Genomic DNA, 20,776 nt, shown 5'->3' with positions numbered 1-20,776 from the left:
AACCAGTGGCACATTGTGCCATTGGGGTAGAAAACTGAAGATGTCCAGAAAGTCAGTCAATCCACCTGAACAGCTTTCAAGACAAGAACAGATGAAGGGATCTGAATGGCTGCTAACTGGTCCAACTGACTGGGCTTTCAGCTTAGCCAGAGATCCTTTCAAGCAACTCACCTGGCCTCCTAGGAAACCAAACATTCCCCAGGATTCCACAGCCGGTTGTGAGGTCAGAGCCTGGCAAAGGACGGGAGCCAATGGGCTCTGGGCGCCAGGAACACTCTCTGCCAGGCCCAGGGCACCACTGGGCAACCTCAGGTAGCTGCCAAGCGTCTGACCCTCCTTCTTTCCCTCAGAGAATCCCGGGCACTGAAGTTCACCTCTCACAGAGTTGCAATTCCCAGCAACTGAACAAGAACAAGAATAAGAATAGTTTATTTATGCCCAGCCCATCAGGCTGGGTTTCCCCAGCCACTCTGGGCGGCTCCCAACAGAATATTAAAAACATGACAAAACATCAAACATTACAAACTTCCCTAAATTTCTCTGTGTTTTTAATAATAATAATAATAATAATAATAATAATAATAATAATAATAAATCTGGCTCCCAACAAAATTAAAAGTGCAATAAAACATCAAACATTAAAAACCTCCCTAAACAGGGCTGCCTTCAGATGTCTTCTAAAGGTCAGATAGTTGTTCATTTCCTTGACATCTGATGGGAGGGCGTTTCACAGGGCGGGCGCCACCACTGAGAAAGCCCTCTGCCTAGTTCCCTGCAACCTCACCTCTTGCAGTGAAGGAACCACCAGAAGGCCCTCGGCACTGGACCTCAGTGTCTGTGCTGGACGATGGGGGTGGAGATGCCATCCCAATGCATAACTGGTTTGTGTTCTTTTTAGACGTAGTCAAAGGTGAGAAGGTCAAGCCAGTTTTCGAGGAACCGCCTAACCCGACGAATGTTGAAGCCTCTTTGCAAAGGATAAAGGCAAATGATCCCACGCTCCTGGAAGTCAATCTGAACAACATAAAGGTAGGGATATCATTGCTGCTCATCTGATCGCCCCATTATGCCATTTTTTTTATTTGCTAATTATTCCTAAATGGTCTTAAATTTGTTTTATAAAGTATTGTTACGACATTACCCCAATCTCTGAGTGGTGAGAGACTTCAGGGTGCCTCCGCTTCACCCAGGGTTTAGTTACCTTGGAATAAGCAGAGACTGTGGTGTCTTTAGGATATATGGTTTTATTTACACACATACACAATTGAGCATAGGATGGAGGGGCTCACAACATTACCATCTCAACAGATATTGCTTCTCCATTAGAATTCCAGGGAATGACCCACGTTGTCCCTTCCAACTCTATGATTTAGATTCAAATTCAATAGATATTCATTTTTAAATATTGTATTTTCTCGATTGATACAGAATATCCCCATTCCAACTTTGAAAGACTTTGCAAAAGCTTTGGAAACCAACACCCACGTGACGAAATTCAGCCTGGCTGCTACTCGGAGCAACGACCCTGTGGCAATTGTAAGTTTGAAAAGACTATTATTTGGGGAGAAAGAAAAAGCTCATCACTTTTGGCTGAATCAAGGTGCAGTGTTCCAAATGCCGAGAAACTTTGTCTGTGGGAGTGCAAACTCAAAACTAGCTCCGGGGTCGTGGTGCTTTTGAGATTTTGTCAGCGAAAGTTCTCTCCACGGCTTTCCTCTGCCCTGTTTGAGAGTACATTCTCTCTCCTTCATTGCTGGATTTGGGAACATAGGAAAACTAGATTTTGAGTCCGGCTGCTGAGCAAGCAGAAACTAATCAGGCATAGCTCTCCTCACCTCTGCCTTTGATAGAAAAGACCTCACAGCTGTGCTGCTGTTAAAATGCACCAGGGTCCCAGAAGAAGAAATAAAATGGCAACTCAGCATACTGGTTATGGGGTCGCGAACTGTTTTAGGAAAAAAGTAACCTCCCTCACTGCTTAATGGCCAAGGGAGTCGCTCAGTGGCTTCATGGGCACCTGGGAAGAACCTCAGAGGGCATCCTGTTGGTGACTCCTGAGTTACAACAATCCAAGCCCATTTTATCCAGAAAATAAATTACCGTATTTTTTGCCCTATAGGACGCACATTTCCCCCTCCAAAAATGAAGGGGAAATGTGTGTGCGTCTTATGGGGCGAATGCAGGCTTTCGCTGAAGCCTGGAGAGGGAGAGGCGTTGGTGTGCACCGACCCCTCTCGCTCTCCAGGCTTCAGGAAGCTATCTGCAAGCCTTGCGCGCCCGGCGGGAGGTCCCACCGGGCGCGCAAGCCTTGCATGCGGCAGCCTGCAGCCTGAAGCACGGGGCGCACTGCGGAGCACACCCCATACTTTGAGCAGATGTCCGCAAGCCTCGCGCGCCCGGTGGGAGGTCCTGCCGGGCTCGCAAGGCTTGCAGGCAGCAGCCTCTTCTGGGGGCTGGGGTCGGGGGAAGCTTGGGCTTCTCCCGCGCCAGCCCCGCGCCTGGGGAAAAAATATTTTCCCCCCCTTTATTTTGGCCCCCAAAAATCTAGGTGCGTCCTATGGGGCGAAAAATGCGGTAGGTCCCATTTTAGAGCTCTAACATCTCTGATTTGTAAATTGCAATGCTGGCTCACCAGCATCCATAGATGGAGGAAGCGAGCAAGTACAGTAGTACCTCGGGTTACAGACGCTTCAGGTTACAGACTCTGCTAACCCAGAAATAGTACCTCAGGTTAAGACCTTTGCTTCAGGATGAGAACAGAAATCACGGGGCGGCATCAGGAGGCCCCATTAGCTAAAGTGGTACCTCAGGTTAAGAACAGTTTCAGGTTAAGAATAGACTTCCAGAACGAATTAAGTTCTTAACCCGAGGTACCACTGTACGTGCCCACACAAACACACACAGCATCCTTCCTTCCTCTTCATCCCAGCATGCCTTGCTTCTCAGAACCAATCGCAGAAATGAGAATAAACTGCTGTTTATACTGGCCAGGCTCCAGCATGCTAAATCCTCTTTCCGCTGAGTCTGTGGCCACTGCTTCATGCCTCGTGAGTTCTTCTTCTTTGAATCGTCAGGGGAGTCCCCACGTTACATGAGGGAACTGGTGTAGGCTTCACCGTTGGGTCCCCGGGACTGTAGAGCTGAAGAGACTTACTGGAGCTAAGCGTTGCAAGAACGCTTTCCTGCATGGCCACCCTTTGAGGGATGTTTCACATAACCTGTGGGTGTTGATTGGACAAAACCTCATCCCACAATTTTTTTTTTCTGAGGGCCAAACAAGTCATGGCATTAAACAGGCCTTTGGATTTAACAGACCGTGGTTTGGCAATATGTTTGGACCAGGCATAGGCAAATTTGGTCCTCCAGATGTTTTGAGACTGCAGTTCCCATCGTCCCTGACCACTGGTCCTGTTAGCTAGGGATGATGGGAGGTGTAGTCCCAAAACATCAGGAGGGCCGAGTTAGCCTATGCCTGGTTTGGACCATGCGTAGTTCGATGGAAATAGAGTTCCAGAACTGTGGAGGCGAAGAAGAGGAGGAGGAGGAGGAGGGAGAAGTGATTGGGTTACCTGAGTCACTGTATGTGGTTTCCAACAAATCAAAACACAATATGACATTAAACATTAGAAAATTCCCAGATGTCTTCTAAAGGTTTTGTAGTTCCTTATCTCCCTGGCATCTGATGGGAGAGAGTTCCTGTGTCCTGTGCCCACTAAGCTAATTGAACTTACTGGGTGGAAGCATACATGTTGGGCCTCAAGCAAAGCTGATCTTAACACCCAGGCAGAATCACAAGGGTGACGGTGGTCCTTTAGCTAATGGATTCTGAACCATTTAGGCCTTTAAAGTTTAACACTGGCAGTTTGAATTGGGTGTAGAAATACATTTGTAGGCAATGCAGCTTATGCCAAATGGATGTCAGGTGCTGCAACTTCACGTCATTAACATCAGTATCAAAACTTCCACAATCAGGAAGTGGAAAAGGCACATTGTTAGTCTTGGGAAATTCTTACATAACATATCCAATGATAGGAGCCTATATTCTCCTGGGGCCGCTACATGTAGGTATGTTGTTGTTCCTGTGGGATGTTATCCATGAGAGGCAGTCAAGTACAACATTCCTTGAAATGCTAGAGAAGACATGCGAGGGAATGTTTGGTCCAGCCAGTTGAAACTTCCTGTTCCTCCTGGCTGGAGCAGCCTTCCTTTCGCATGTGATAGAAGGTGGGCGTGACCTAACCTGTCCAGGTAATAAAAGAACAAGTCACGCATCACACCTCCCTCTTTTTGGACTCCTTCGTTTGACCAGCTTTTAGCTAGGACTGCTCTGCCAGCTCTCAGCTAGCAGTGGCTCTCAGCTAGCAGTGGCAGTGGAATTATTCCCCCATATGGGGTAGATCCACATATACATATTTGTAACTAAGTCTGCCTTCAGGGATCCAACTGTGAACTGATGTAAGTAAACTTCTTTTATTGACTTTGATAAGATTGTCTGCTGTGCATGTAAAAGGGGAATGTAAACTGTGCTAAGTAAAGAAACTTGCTAGCACAAGTTAGGAAGGATATTAATGAACAATATATTCTCTCCTGCCACCCTGAACATTCCCACAGTTCCTATTACTACCCACCCCATACCAGCTGGTTCTGGGGCAGGTTACAGCGCTTTGTGGAGTATCCCGAGATCTGAACTCACACCACTCTTTTCCTCCCTTCAGGCTTTTGCAGATACATTAAAAGTGAACAAGACGCTGAAAAGTCTAAATATAGAATCCAATTTCATCACGGGGACAGGCATCCTTGCCTTGGTTGAGGCCCTGAAAGGGAATGAAACATTGACGGAGATAAAAATTGATAATCAGGTAAGGAAAGGGCAGCAGACTAGAACTTAAGGGTTAGCTGGAATCTGAAAGTTGCAGCTTGACCATGAAAATTAGCTGGGAGGCAGCGCCCCAGGTCTTGTGTTCAGCAGTAGGAAGGCAAAGCTTTTGATTTTCCTTAGTACAAGGATGGGGAATCTGTGGCCCTCCAGGTGTTTTTGGACTCCCAGTGCCCATCAGCAGAATGACTGATGGTCAGGGATGATTGACACCATCTGGGAAATCAAAGGCGATCTGCAGAGTTGTCACCTGCCCCACACCCATGGGCGCCAACTAGAGGGGCTGAGGGCATCCCCAAAAATTTCTAAAGAGGGGTCTGGACCCCCTCAAAATTCCATGGTGGCAGTGCATGCATGCCATGGGGCATGCTTGCGTCATGCGCACAAGCCCTGCAGTGCACACACAACACGTCAGCACGCCTCGTGGCATGCGCGAGTGACATCAGCACACCCTGTGGCATATGTGCATGATGCCAGCACATGTGTGCGCGTTGCCCAGCCCCCCTCAATTGCGGGGGCAAGCTGGTGTGCTTGCCCGCACCTGATGGCACGGGCAAAGCCATGTGCCTTTGGAGGCGCTGCTGTGATTGGCACAGGGTTTTTGCAAGCTTGCCCCACAGCTGATGTCATATGGTGTCAGACTTTGGGGAATCAGCTCCCTCCTCCGTGGCAGTAGAAGATCAAACAAAAGGAATGTCTTACCAGTTAGATTCTTTAATAATCACAGTGAGAAAGAAAAGAACACGCCTCCCTAGAATGGCTGTGCTCCCAATTAAGGCTCACTCCCCCTCTATTAATCTACGTCACTCCTACGTCTTGTAATTTGAGTTTGTACCGTCTGCACTTTCTGTTCTGAGACTTTCTGAGCTATTCTCGACCTTGGGAAGAGTGGAGAAATGCTGTCCAACGACTGTGAATCTGTTAACCCTCTCTCTCCCAGTGTTTCTTCTCCTAGCTGTTCCCCATCCAGTATTTCCCAGCTTCTGCCTTCTGAACTATGCCCCTCTGCAAGCCACTATTCCAACTCTACGCTGTCCTCCTGTTCCTGGGAAGATTCGGGATCAGGGGGAGGGGGTGGCTCCCACCATTCCTCCTCAGTGCAGCACTCCTCAGCACAGTCTCTGACATATGGGGAAGCAGCCTTGTGAACCCAAATGGGGAGGCCTTGGGATATTGACCACCTTGGGAGTTGGATGTTCCCTACCACTCCTGCAGAGGCTAGCCTTGCCCTTGGGCACAGTGACCATGCCCCCACCCCACCCATCTGTTCAGTTGGTGTGTGAAGGGGATCTGTGGGCACACAACCCATATGCAGACAGAGCATTCCTATCTGCCCTGGCCATACTTGTGGACTGTGGGAAGGAATGGTCACTGTGTATGTTGGGGGCATGGCTTGCCGACATGACTCTGCATCCGCCTTCAGATATTCTATAAGGAGGTCATCTAAACTCCCCCACCCAGTACACACATGCACACACTTAAGATTTGCACAGATCTGTCCCTGATTATCCTTGTTCCCCCTCCTCTCTCTGTTTGGTCTCCCTGCCTACCCCATGTGTCTAACCCTCGACTGGAAGCCCTCTGAAGCCAGCGACTTGCTTTTTCCTGTAAAGTACCATGTATGTTGGTGTGCTATATAGCCATACCTTGGGTTACAGCTGCTTCAGGTTGCGTTTTTTTGGGTTACGGACCACCGAAACCCGGAAGTACTGGAACGGGTTAATTCCAGGTTTCGGCAGCTGCACATGCGCAGAAGCGCTAAGTGGCGCTTTACGCATGTGTAGAAGCACCGAATTGCAACACATGCATGCACAGGCACGCAGCTGCGGGTTGCGAACGTGCATCCCGCACGGCTCACGTTCGCAATCCGAGCGTCCGCTGTGTATAAAGCATTGGAGGAAATCTGTGTCTGCTTCTTTGTGCTAAGGAAGTAAACATTTCCACCTCCTTTCCCAGAGACAACAGCTCGGCACAGCGGTAGAGATGGAGATTGCTCAGATGTTGGAGGAGAATTCACAGATCCTCAAATTTGGGTACCAGTTTACAAAGCAAGGCCCAAGAACCAGGGTCGCAGCAGCCATCACTAAAAATAACGATCTAGGTAAGACCTGCTGGTCCTAGCAAGACCTCTGGGACCTTCTTCAGTTGCCAAGGTAACATCTCCCAGCCTTAAGATCCCCTTGTGACATTTCCTTACTAGTCTGAGAACGGTACCAAACATTTTTTTTACAGTAGCACTTTTTCAGAGTTAGGATTTTGGGCAGTCGTGCTGGGAAACCTCTTATCCTGTATCCTAATGTCAGAGCAGAGAAATGCCATTAGATAAAGGCACTTTCCTGCCTCCTTTGGGCTGAAGCAGAATGATGCTTGTATACCTGTACAGTGAAGGTAAAGGGGCCCCTGACCATTAGGTTGAGTCATGACCGACTCTAGGGTTGCGGCGCTCATCTTGCTTTATTGGCCGAAGGAGCCGGCGTACAGCTTCCGGGTCATGTGGCCAGCATGACTAAGCTGCTTCTGGCGAACCAGAGCAGTGCACGGAAACGTCGTTTACCTTCCCGCCAGAGCGGTACCTATTTATCTACTTGCACTTTGGCATGCTTTTGAACTGCTAGGTTGGCAGGAGCAGGGACCGAGCAATGGGAGCTCACCCTGTCGCGGGGATTTGAACTGCCGACCTTCTGATTGGCAAGTCCTAGGCTCTCTGGTTTAACCCACAGCGCCAGATGGGGAAAACGTGGCTTTTTCAGATATTGCGGGACTACAAATCCCATCATCCATGCCTGCTGGCCACATTGGCTGGGACTGATTGGAATTGGAGTTGAGCAGCACCCAAAGAGCCACAGGGTCTCCATCCCAGCTGTATAGTCAATAGCAATGGAAATGAGTTCTAATGCCTATGTTCATAGCTTGGATGTGGGTGATCGTAGCTGTCGGAAGCTTCTCTCTCCAACATTCAGAGGGCATTTGCTCATCAGAAGTAAAGCCAGGCAGGGCTCCTTGTAATGGTAGAGACAGGATGATCGCCTTGGCTTTTTGATGGTGTGACACAGCGATGTAAAAAAATGAGCTGAGAATCAGAAGCCTCTCTTCAAAGTTCAGCCATGAGCTCAGAGGAGTGCATTTAACTTTTCAACCTTACATTAAGGCTGTGTACACACCATACATTTACAGCGGGTGGCGCTGTGGTCTAAACCACTGAGCCTCTTTGGGTTTGCCAGTCAGAAGGTTGGGGGTTCGAATCCCCACGATGGAGTGAGCTTGTGTTGCTCTGTCCCAGCCCCAGCCGACCTAGCAGTTTGAAAGCACACCAGTATAAAGAGATAAATAGGTACTGCTGCAGCAGGAAGGTAAATGGTGTTTCCGTGCGCTCTGGTTTCCATCACGGTGTCCTGTTGTGCCAGAAGCGGTTTAGTCCTGCTGGCCACATGACCTGGAAAGCTGTCTGTGGACAAACGCTGACTCCCTCGGCCTGAAAGCGAGATGAGCACCGCAACCCCATAGACACCTTTGACTGGAACCCAGGGGTTCTTTCTACCTTTACATTTAAAGCACCGTCTAGCTTCCCCGCAAACAAACAAGAACAAATGTTCAGTCAGCAGCCAATGTTGTCTAATCTGTCCGCAAACAAATCAGGATGAACGCTCAATAAATAGTCTGGATGCAACTCTGATGGTTTGCTGGTAACTTTGTTTTAACTCCAGACTCCATTGACTAGAGACTTTATGCACTGGCACAGCACAAGCTTTGTACAGTCGTACCTCGTTTTTTGGCTGGGATCCGTTCCGGAGTCCCGGCCGCTAGCTGAAAAGGACGCAGGGCAAAGCGCCGCATCTGCGCACACACATGGAGTGGTTTGCGCTTCTGCGCATGTGCAATGCACAATTTAGCGCTTCTGCACATGCGTGAGCGGCAAACCCGGAAGTAACCCATTCCGGTGCTTGCGGGTTTGCTGTGGAAATTCGCCGGACTGGACACTAGACAAGGCGGACGTTCGCGGAGGTATTACTGTATATAGAAGGGTTGGGATAGCTCAGTATGCAGAGCATGAGACTCTTAATCCTAGGGTTGTGGGTTCGAGACTCACATTGGGTGAAAGATTCCTGCATTGCAGTGGGTTGGACTAGATGACCCTTGTGGTCCCTTTTCAACTCTACAGTACTTTGATTCTAAGGTCCCAGGTCCAATTCTAGAAGTAGGGCTTGCAAATACTCCTCTCTGAGACCCTGGAGAATTGCTGGAGATGCCAGGGACTGAATCGGGGAACTTTTGCATGCAAAGCAGTTGCTCTGCCACTGAGCTTCAAGCCTTCTCTCCAGTAAGCTGCAGCTTCACGCAAACTTTACATAACTTGCATTGGAAGAAGGGCAAGACACACCTCTAATACATAAACACAACACAGTTAATTCATTTTTTAAAAAATTATTAACAATTTCAACATAACAAATTATCAAAACAAATCTTCGTTATTCCCCCTTTTTCCCCTCCCACCTCCCCAACAAACGCTCCCCCCCGAGACTTCCCTCAGCTCCTCTCTCTGATTTCTCAACTCATATTATTCTCTGCATATTGTAAAATTGTATACATCCTTATATTATCTGTCTACTATATTAACCCTCAATAAATTTGTGTAGGTTTATTCAAAACCTGCCAAGGAGTCCAGTTCATTTTGTTGTCTTTTTAAATACAGTGGTGCCTCGCAAGACGAAAAGAATCCGTTCTGTGATTCTCTTCGTCTAGCGGTTTTTTCGTCTTGCGAAGCAAGCCCATTGACGGATTAGCGGGTTAGCGCTATTAGCGGCTTTTAGCGGCTTATCAGCTGATCGGATCAGCTGATAAGCGGCTTAGCGGCTTAGAAAAAAGGGGGGGAAGGGGGGAAAAACCCAGCAGGAACTCGCAAGACATTGTCGTCTTGCGAAGCAAGCCCATAGGAGATTCGTTTTGCGAAGCACCTCCAAAACGGAAAACTCTTTCGTCTAGAGAGTTTTCCGTCTTGCGAGGCATTCGTCTTGCGGGGCACCACTGTAATTTGTAAAAAGTTTCCATTCTTCTTTAAAGTCACAGTTGTCCTCATCTCACAGTTTGCATGTCAGTTTCGCCAGTTCTGCATAGTTCATCAATTTCTCTTGCCACTGTTCTTTTGTTGGGGTTTCTTCATTCTTCCATCCTTGTGCTAACAAGACTCTTGCCGCTGTTGTTGCATACATAAATAAATTCTTTATTTTCCTTGGCAGGTCTTGCCCTACAATCTCTAACAAAAATGTTTCTTCTTTTTTTACAAATGTCATTTTAAACATAACACAACACAGTTAATTAACTTTATTTCCCCAAGTTGCAAAATTAGTGAAGCGCCCCGTGACACTTAGCAAGCTGTGTTTTCTCTCCCCCTCCCCCTTCTCTCTCTAGTTCGCAAGAAGCGCGTGGAAGGAGAACGTCACTAGCCTTGCCAGGAGGTGAACAAGCTAGACGTCAAAGAGAGCTGCTCTATCAACCATCTCAGAGAATTCACTGGTCTTAAGGGAAGACACTGGAAAGTCTTTAGAATGAAGCTGCTTGTGTTCCATTATCCTATCCCCCTCCCCACAAACCTTTTTTTTTAAAGAAACCGAAATTATTCAGCCTGATTTTTCATAAAAACATACGTCTTCTTTTTAATCAATTATGTAAAGCCAAAATGCACACCATGCAGGCCAAATAGGCATTCATGTGGATGTTCTGAAACCACTAGAAGTCTTCCGTTGACTTAAAAAAAATAATCAGTTACAAGATGCTGGATACAAGGCCCAGGGCTCACAAATGAGTGTGGCACTTTCTCAGTCCTGCTGAATTCTTTCAGCATAAGTAAGGACCGCTCTCTGCAATGCCACTCTCACACTCTTTCCTTCCACCCTAGCAATCTGTAATCATGCCTTGAATTAAGGTGGTTCTGAGCCTCTGGTCCTGGGCCCTGCCCAAGACGGGAATGGGAGGGCCTAGGATGGGAAAGCCCAATGGCAACCTTCTGTCCCCATTAAATTCACAAGGGCACAGTCCACTAGGAAGGTCTCCCCACTGAAATGAATGGGAGATGCCTGGTGAATTGTTCCTCATGGATCATAACTGTCCATTTCTCACTCCTGAAACCTACCAGTTCATCTTGCCTCGTAGGAGAGCAGGATCTGGTCTGTTCCCATACAAACCACTTAGCTACCTTCCTGTGTGGATCATAAAAGGGACCAAGAGGTCGTTTTTAAAGCAACCTCTCGCATCCAGATGGGACCATCTCTCCACCAGCAACCCCCCACTCAACAAACAGATCGGCCTTTGAAATCCAGACTACAATGTGCCAAACAACAGTGAGTAGAGAAGAGAACAGGTTACTGAACAAAGGAGTTTGTGCTAAGCCACACACAGGCTCATTGCGGACAGCACAACGTGGTTTGCACTAACCATAGTTTAGAGGCCAAAGTGTGGTATGAGCTTCCAAACATACAGACAAACCATGGTTCAGAGGAGCTAGTCTGCTTTCATTTTCCATCTGTCAGCAAACCACATTCCATCCGCTCAACACTCATAGTTCTTATGGTGTGGTTGCCTCTGGAAGTGGAGTGTCACAGCCAAGTATTCAGGCATCACACAAACATATTTAGCTCAAACTACGGTTTGCAGATCTGTCAAATCTTGGCTTCTGATCCTGGTTTGCTGACAGATTGCAAACTATTGTTTATTAATTCAGACATCACCGCTAACCGTGGTTTGGTGTTTTCTGAACGTAAGTCATGCTGTAAGGCTGGAATCACCACCTGCCCAGCCTGGGCATCATCTGGAGACAATTCCTTCCTGAACCCAAACAGTGGTCATTCAAACCCTGAATGCAAGGGAAAACCCCTCCACCCAGGCAATCAGAAGAGAAATTGAATTGGGCACATCTTCATGCCACCAAAACATCCTGTTCCCTATAACCATTATGTTGTGTGAACCCATCTGTGCAATCTGTCGTGTCAAAGCCTACTTTGTTTACAAAAGTTGGAAGTTAGGCTAGCCAGGTTTCCGATCTGTTTTGTCCTGTTGGGTGATGTCATGTAACAAACACTAGCTTTGCCAAACTTTTAATACCTTTACAAATTATTATTGCTGTAATTTCAGGAAGTCGGGGTTGCCACTAACAGTCCCCTTAACTTAGAGCAGTGTTCTAATAAGCAAAGGTGCTGTGTTTTTCAAACCATTTTATGTACGGTATGTGTGTGTGTGTTTAATTACTGACATTTGCATTTATTGCTATTGCCGGCTGCTGAGACTCAGCGATTCCCAAATAGTGGCTGTAGATTGATCTGTGAGTAGCAGAAGAGCAGTGAGTGAGATACCAGATTGCATGGGGTGGGTTTATTGTTAATGTAGGGACGCGGGTGGCGCTATGGTCTAAACCACTGAGCCTTTTGGGTTTGCCAATTGGAAGGTCAGAGGTTCGAATCCCTGTGACGGGGTGAGCTCCCGTTGCTCTGTCCCAGCTCCTGCCAACCTAGCAGTTCAAAAGCACGCCAGTGCAAGTAGATAAATAGGTACTACTGTGGCGGGAAGGTAAACGGCGTTTCCGTGTGCTCCGGCTTCCATCATGGTGCTCCATTGCACCAGAAGTGGTTTAGTCATGCTGGCCACATGACCTGGAAAGCCGTCTGTGGACAAACCCCGGCTTCCTTGGCCTGAAAGTGAGATGAGCACTGCAACCCCAGCCTTTGACTGGAGTTAATCGTCCAGAAGTCCTTTACCTTTTTACCTTTTTTGTTAATGTACACTCGCTCCAAAGGCAAGCCTGACTCAAGATCCAGTTCTATCAATGAGTCCTCCTTCTAAGAAGCTTTACATAAATGTCCTTAGGGCTGCAATCATACATTTCTTTACCTGGGATGGGAGAGAGTCTGCCATCTGCTAAGGTAGAGAGGATTGTACTGTGAAATAGTTGATACAGCAACAGCCAGTTCTTGCCAGTGAATGGGAAAAGGAGGAGGTTAGAAGACGACTAAGGGCTGTTTCACAAATTACACAGGGGTGCACTCCTGTTTGGCACTGGGTGACTCATGGGCTATAGGGGGAGAAATTTGGTTTGGTTCACATTTCAAAGCCAATCTATTGCCTCGGCAGTTTCCAAAATAATGAGAACCAAAACACAGGCATGCTTTCAAATTTGCACTTACCCGAATTCTGTAGTGTAATTCTCAAACTAATGCTTACAGAAATGCATCAATTAGGTTAAAGTTTACCTAAAAATGAATGTGTTGATGAAAATGACATACAAAAATGCGTGGGATTAGGAGTAATTGCTTGCAAAAAGTGTGTTCCTTAGTGAAAACTACATACAAGAAAGTGTTTATTAGGAGAAATCCGCACTAAAATGCTGAGGAATTTACATGAGGATTTTGTTTAATCTCAAATTGCGAACTAAATTTGAGATTGGAAAAATGAGAGGCTTCCACACCTCTTTCTTGTATGATTTTTGCAAGAATGCATTGCTAACATTTTCACTTTTCGCATCTATTGGTGCACATAAACAAAGATCTTAGACACATAGGTAAGATGCATCAAATGTAATGTGCAAAGAAGCCTAGAGAAAGGGCATTTGCCCAATTTACCTTTTTAATCTCTGAAGCACATTTTCCATGGTTCAGCAAAAAGCTGGCAGAGCCACAGCAGTGAAAATAGCATAACTCTTTCCTTGGCTGTGGGGAGATTGTGGAAAAAAAGCTTTCTAAATTCAAAATGCAATTTAGATATGTCTGTTTCTGTGTGTGCAGACATTAACTTGTAGTCTGCAAAATAACCTTGTGAAATGAGAAGCACCAGATTACTCCATCTTTTATTTGAAAGAATGGCAGCTTATTCTTGATCCCCGCAAGGAAACAAGGAGAGGAAATGTAATCACCCATTTGCTGCTATAAACTCAGTTTAATAAATGGGAATAGAAAACCGAAGCTAGCAAACAGCCTGGCGTTTTTAAATTACTGCGGGTCTGAATCCACCCCCTGCAACCTTTCCCTCTCTGTGCTCCCCACCCATTCTTAAGAATATTAGAAGAGCTCTGCTGGGTCAGGCTGAAGGCCCATCTGGTCTAGCGTCCTGTTCTTACAGTGACCAACTGGATGCCTCTCAGAAACTTGCAAGCAAGACCTGAAAGAGAAGTGCTCTCGCCTCTTGGGTCTTCAGGAGCATACTGACTCCAACAGGTAGACCACAGATGCCATGGCTAATAAATAGCATTTGATAATTTCGTTCTTCATCAATTGGTCCAATCCTATTTTGCCGCCACCCAAACTGGTGACCGTCACTACCTCTTGTGGGAAGGGATTAAGTGTTAGGTGAAGAAGCACTTTATTTTGTCCATCCTGAATCTTCTGACATTTATTTTATTTAACAAAATTTGTTTACCACTTAAAGAGGAGGAAGAGGAGTTTGGATTTGATATCCCGCTTTATCACTACCTGAAGGAGTCTCAAAGTGGCTCACAATCTCCTTTCCCTTCCTCCCCCACAACAAACACTCTGTGAGGTGAGTGGGGCTGAGAGACTTCAGAGAAGTGTGACTAGCCCAAGGTCACCCAACAGCTGCATGTGGAGGAGCGGAGACGCGAACCCGGTTCACCAGATTACGAGTCCACCGCTCTTAACCACTACACCAAGCAGCTTTATCAAATGGCCCCAAGTTCTAGTATTATGAGGGAGAAGTTTTTCTCCCCATCTGCTTTCACAATGGATATTATTATGTACCTGTGTTGTGTCCCCCAACCCTCTTGCTCACCTTTTCCCTGAGTTAAAAGCCCCTAACATTGTATACTTTCCTCATAGTGGGGTCGGTGGATCATTGTTGTCGCCCACCCTGCTTCTTTCAGGTTTTCTAGCTCTACAATATTCTTTTTCGGGGGGCTGAGACCACCAGAACTCTGTACACAGTATTCCAGGTGGGGTCTGTCCTGAAATCCAGGCTCCCTTCTGCTCCCTGTGAGAAGGAATAGGAACCACGCGTGCCTGTGGTCCAGGCACTGCGAAACAGCTCCCGTTTGCTTCGGCTGAGATCTTTGCTTGCATACAAATGATCGCTTGATATTGCAGTCCTCCAGTAATGAATATGCATCTGTGAGCTCAGCCTCAGGGTAGTAACTTATGACTGACTCATGGCTCTGTTTGTAATCTCTGGAATGCACTGTCAGAGGCAGTCTGGGAGTCATAAGCGGGGGAAAGCGGTGTTACGCTGAGGTTCTGCCTGTAGGCTTCCCATAAATATCTGCTTGGCTAGTGTGAGAACAGGATGATGCCCAGAGGAGCCCTTGTTCCACCAGGGCTCTCCTTAGGCTCTTATGGAACCCAGCAGGTTTAACTGGGGTCAATGCCTTTTCTCCCCATTAACCTACAATGCTGTTAAAACGCAAGCTGCCTTTTAGCCGGGCAAGAGCTGCAGGGCCCAATTGCACTCATGGAAGGGCAATGAGCAGAAATCATGCAGAAACAGCATGGCAATGTAGTATATTCCCTACAAGGCCCTTGTGGGGATAGCCTGGTGGAAGATGGTCAGGATAGTGGAATCGGGAAAGGAGGGAGCAGCGGGTATGGGGTCACTTAATCTACCATGTTCCTTCTGGGGCCAACTGATTTCCAAACATGTATGTCTGAATTCATGCTATGCAAAGTACATGAGCACTGTGCATTCATAACATTCGCCGGGCCTGTGGCAACTGGGCAAAGTAATATTTGTGTGTCTGCGGCACATCAGCCTTCTGTTGAGCATGGCCACGGATGCAGCTTCTGTTTCTGAAAGTGCAGTAGCCCTATAGTTGAGTTGCTTTCTAATACACACAGGGGGACGTGGGTGGCGCTGTAGCCGATCGGAAGGTCGGCGGTTCAAATCCCTGCAATGGAGTGAGCTCTCATTGCTTTGTCCCAGCTTCTGCCAACCTAGCAGTTTGAAAGCACACCAGCGCAAGTGGATAATTAGGTACCACTGCAGCACCATTTTCATGCACTCTGGCTTCTGTCACAGTGTTCCATTGCACCAGAAGTGGTTTAGTCATGCTGGCCGCATGACCCGGAAAGCTGTCTGTGGACAAACGCTGGCTCCCTCAGCCTGAAAGCGAGATGAGCGCTGTACCCCATAGTCACCTTTGACTGGACTTAACCGTCCAGGGATCCTTTGCCTTTTCCCCTCTGCTCATTATGTGAACGTTTGCATAACGGACAATTTCCTGGGAACGCATTGTGTTCAGAAAGCGGTCCCAGGAAATTGTCCATTATGCAAACGTTCACATACCGAGCAGATGATTTCTATTGTTTCCTATGGGAATATTTCCAATCCGTGCTCTCTCTCGCCAGTCTTTCTCCCTGAAACTGGTGCAACCAATCAGCAGAAGCCAAACAAGGGAAAAACTGGTTTGTCCAATCTCCTTCCCTCCCTCCCTGGTTTCTGCCTGAAATATCTGATGCCGACCAGCAAAACACAAACAAGTAAGGAAGTGGGCAAACTCTGGCTGTTCAGATATCTGAATCAGCCATTTGTGTAGTGAGGATTGGGTATAATTCTTTGTGTTTGGATAAATGAGATTTCAGATAACAACAGCAGGACTCTTTAGACAGGCTTGTAACTATTTGCACACCTGATTTCGTGAGGCAGGTAGTAGTTGTCTCTTGCATGACCAGGCCAGGGAAATTTTAACAAAAATTATTTTGTTCTCTGGAATCCCATTGTAGTCCAAAAGTGATTAACTTGTGTGTGTATGAGAAGGCTGCTAGTAAACCTTCATCTTGTGGTCTAATCACCTGTGTGAATTTATTTGCAAAGCAGCTCTTATCCTTATTTGCCCTTAACTGGTGCATGTAAGCGTTGGTATGAGTGTTTGGATTCAAGAAAAATTCCATGCTGTTTTCTTAATTCTATGCACATTGGAGATGACTTAAATAAATGTGGCTTTTCCTAGAAGTTGGTTACTTAGCAAATCAGTTTCATTCAACAAAGTATACATGAGATATCTATCAATTATCCTTCCTGCACACTTGCTGTTGTTGCAGTTAGCAATGTTCACTTTAAGTTTCTTTATCTTGACCCCAAGCTAAGAAAGCTCAGGTCAGGAAGACGGGTGCTTGGGAGAGAGCTCAGACTGGGAGCATACACAGGAGCGAGAGGCTCCACCCTGATCTGATCCACAGCTTCCTTGTGCTTCTTCCTCCTGAGTAGCTCCTTTGCAGCTAGCCAGACACAGCAATTGGAGTTTGTGCCTGGCTCACTTCCTCTTCTGCTTTTGTCCTGTGGCCCTGGGAGAGATCAGGGGTAGCTGAGGCTGGCCAGAAACCCAAGCAGTTGCTGTGGAGACCTCTAGTCCTTGGGTAGAGATATCTGCATCCATTGGCTCTTCAGGTTCACCGGCAGTGTGAAGATCTGCTGGAAGGTCTTTCTGCTCCTCAAAGGAGACCTCAGGTTCAAGGTCTGGGCAGAGCAGGGCAGGGCAGAATCTTGAGATATATTTAGAACTGGAAAATCATTTTGGAAGATGCAATTCAATCAATTCATTTCCCCCAAACCATCCACGCCTGATGTCATGTGTGAAGTCAGGTAAAGGACAGGTAAACACGTGGCTGCGAAGGAGCCACATTTGGGAGCTTCAAGTTCACTCACGGTTGCTCCTTGGCAAACAGGGCTCACTAACAATCAGTTGATCAGCCCTGGCAGCAAGTCGCTTTGAAGTTGTCAATTTGCAGGTGTGGTACGGGTGCATACCATGGCTGCAAAGTGATAGTTCTTCTCTTTGGAGAAAGCCCCGCCCACCTGTCAAAGTGGCCCACAGCTACAAGTGGGAGAGGCAAGGATCCAGCCCACCAGGCTGAAAAGCTTCCTGTCCTCTCTATTGATTAGACAAAAGAATCAAGAGCTTGACTTGGTTTTAGGCAGCTTACTACGTTCCATGAATAGGGATCCAGCCTTAGCAAGGATGCCCTGGCTCATATATTGCTTTCTCCTTATGGTCACCCTGAGAGGGACATTCTTAAATGTATGAAGCAGAGTGCTGTGTTAATTGATTCTTCTTTGATAAGGGTGCCCTGAATGCCAAGAGCGTAATTATAATTGTAACCTCTGTATATAAGATGCTGTGTTTGCATGCGGTCATTCTGTTGGACATCCTGTCTGCTTGCTTTTTTTAAAAAACTCCGGGTCAAATGTCACTGTTGCACATGTCAATTGATCCAAGCCATATAATGGGTATATCATTATGTGAGCAACATTTTGTAAGATTATGCTTTGTTGCTGAACCCAGCCTTGTAGCCCAATTCATCTTCCTTCTCATTTCTCCTTGGCGGACTTTTTGCACTCACGGGAAAAGAAATATAAGAGTCATAGCATTTAAGTGATTCATCATTAGATTATTTGAGTGGAAATATTTTGATCAACTAGGAGGTGCCTCCAGTTAGTCAGCATTTGAAAATAATTTTTAATATGTATCAAAAACTTTAGATGATGACTAAAAGGGAAATGCTCTTTAAATATGCCACAACCCATGTATGCCTCTCCTAAAAGCAAAGGAAGTGTTCTTTCTTCCCTTTAGAATTATTGTCCCCCCCCCCATATTTTTATTATTTATTTGCTTTGTAAACTGCTTTGAGGTTTTAAAACAATTGAGCGGGGTATAAATTTCATGACATAAATAAACGATCACCCAACAGTGCTATCCTATGCATGTCTACCCTGATGTAATTTCTACTGGCGACAATGGGACTTGCTCTCAGGTGAGCTGATGGAGACTTGCACAACCAAACATACAAAGATCAGCCCTAGTAAATATTGCAACTAGTTGGTAGGTGAGTGTACACGAGGCTAATTGGAAGCCTGCTATCTGAATAGTTACAAGTGACTGCTTCTCCACATATGTGAATTACATGGTTCTTATCATCACTTTGGCTTGATGTCAGTGATGACAAGCTCCTCTGGAGAGAGAGGGCTCAGCCTGGCATTGTTTGGTTGTCTCTATTAGGCTCCAAGTGATAGGGACGCGGGTGGCGCTGTGGGTTTGTTGATCCCTTGGGTTGGCGGTTCGAATCCCTGCGACGGAGTGAGCTCCCGTTGCTCTGTCCCAGCTCCTGCCAACCTAGCAGTTTGGAAGCATGCCTGTGTAAGTAGATAAATAGATACCACTGCGGCGGGAAGGTAAACGGCGTTTCCATGCGCTCTGGTTTCCGTCACAGTGTTCCTTTGCACCAGAAGCGGTTTAGTCCTGCTGGCCACATGACCCGGAAAGCTGTCTGTGGACAAACGCCGGCTCCCTCGGCCTGAAAGCGAGATGAGCACTGCAACCCCATAATCGCCTTTGACGACTTAACCGTCCAGGGGTCCTTTACCTTTTTTACCTTATAGGCTCCAAGTAACATCTGACCAAATGGTAGGCATTTTACCACACATCCACCCTTACCCAGACACCCAAGGAAGAGGGACACACACACAAACACACCTCTTCACTGTTTCTCAGGAGTTTACCAACCACTGATCCAAGATAGACAATCAGCAAATTGACGCGATGTACAGAGTTAAGGTTGGGGCTGAAGAGGAATCCTTCTGCCTGACATTCTGGTTTTGTTAAGTGCAAGCAGTTTCAAACCTGCATCCTCCCACCTGAAGTCTGAAGCGGAGCAATCCAGCAACCAGTAAATGAGTGATAAATTTCACTGAGTTCTCATTTAAAGGCAGACTTAACCCTAATGCACACTTCCCCAAACAGTGAGAGAACAGAGAAACAGCCATCCTTTGAAATCCACAAGTCTCTGAATTTTGCAATACATCTTCAAAGCCTGGTGATGTGTACAAAACTGTGTACTCTACAGTAAAACATGCATTGCAATACATATACCGTATTAGTGAAAATAACATGCCAAAAATGCATTATGTTTTTTGGGGGGGATGTGTTGTACAAATGTAATCCATGTCAGGAAGAATTCTCAATGAAATGCTCATGAATTTTCATAAGAATTTTAAAAATAAATAAATTGCAAACTGATAGAGAAATGTGGAGAATTTAACTTAAGGTGGGGCGGGGGAAGAAATGGAGAAAAACCAAAATTGATAAGGTCCGCCCATCCCTAATATTGCACCATACTGTTGATTGTGTAACACTGCTCTAAGATTTTAGGGTTTTCTACAGTGATTCCTTTGCCAAATGCAGCTTTCCTTAGGTGTCTTGTTCTTGACATACGCTTGCCCACACCAACATTTCAGGTCAGGTCAGGCCACCCAATTGACCATCAGCTTAATATTCTTAACACTATAGGGACTCGACGAAATTTCTTTCTCACCAAGGGACACAGCTGCACCCAGGATATGGAGAAGGCTCTTTAAACCCTCTGCACCCTGGCCGTAACACTTTCCAGAAGTACATGCTGTGTTGATAACCAACAAAGGGAGGTATGCTACATATTACACAGGACGGGACCCTCCTGGCCTGCTCTTGCGAGATCCAGCAGGAACACATCCAAATACTGGTCCATTAGGGAAAATGAGGCACTGCCCTCAGCCAGCCTCTACCTGCCTGCCTTCTTACATCCAGTCCAGAAGGTACCACTGGCTATCAGCTTCTTCCCATTTAGTTCCTGTAATAGGTATGAGTTACTCGTGCGTAAGCTGGTGCCTTTCTCGGTTAATTTGCCTTGTTAAACCTTTCTGACTGCACAGCCCCTTCTCATGGTGGCTGCCTCAGTCACTGGCAGAATCCGTCACTGGGCGTTTCTTGAACCTCTTCCAACATAAAAGTTGTTTGACACCCAGTCTCCTCCTCCTCTCACTGCGCGGGAGTCTTCTGCGCAGGGAAGGCGTGGGTAGCGGAGGACCTGGGCTCTCCTCACTGATATCCAGTGAAGAGTCCTGGAGCCCTCTCTCCAATTCCGTCTGCCCCCCTCTATCCCT

General features: G+C 46.7%; 1 protein-coding gene across 4 annotated transcripts in view; it reads left to right on the top strand.

Moving 5' to 3' along the window:
- The window catches only part of LOC310693600 (tropomodulin-2), a 59,675-nt gene that overhangs the window by 38,196 nt on the left and 703 nt on the right, over window positions 1-20,776 (top strand). Inside the window, exons 6-11 of one of the 4 annotated variants that reach the window (XM_083475977.1) lie at window positions 899-1,029; window positions 1,429-1,536; window positions 4,716-4,859; window positions 6,833-6,977; window positions 10,283-17,768; window positions 17,801-20,472. In XM_083475977.1, coding sequence (XP_083332103.1) covers window positions 899-1,029; window positions 1,429-1,536; window positions 4,716-4,859; window positions 6,833-6,977; window positions 10,283-10,317 — 563 coding nt within the window. In that variant the 3' untranslated portion in view covers window positions 10,318-17,768; window positions 17,801-20,472. Of the gene's footprint in view, window positions 1-898; window positions 1,030-1,428; window positions 1,537-4,715; window positions 4,860-6,832; window positions 6,978-10,282; window positions 20,486-20,776 lie in introns of all 4 variants that reach the window. The other 3 variants (XM_083475975.1, XM_083475974.1, XM_083475976.1) reach the window with 3 other exon arrangements.

Source organism: Podarcis liolepis (genome assembly GCF_965112155.1).
Source record: "Podarcis liolepis genome assembly, chromosome: 14".
Taxonomy (NCBI): Eukaryota; Metazoa; Chordata; class Lepidosauria; order Squamata; family Lacertidae; genus Podarcis; species Podarcis liolepis.
This window is presented reverse-complemented; position numbering and strand designations above follow the sequence as displayed.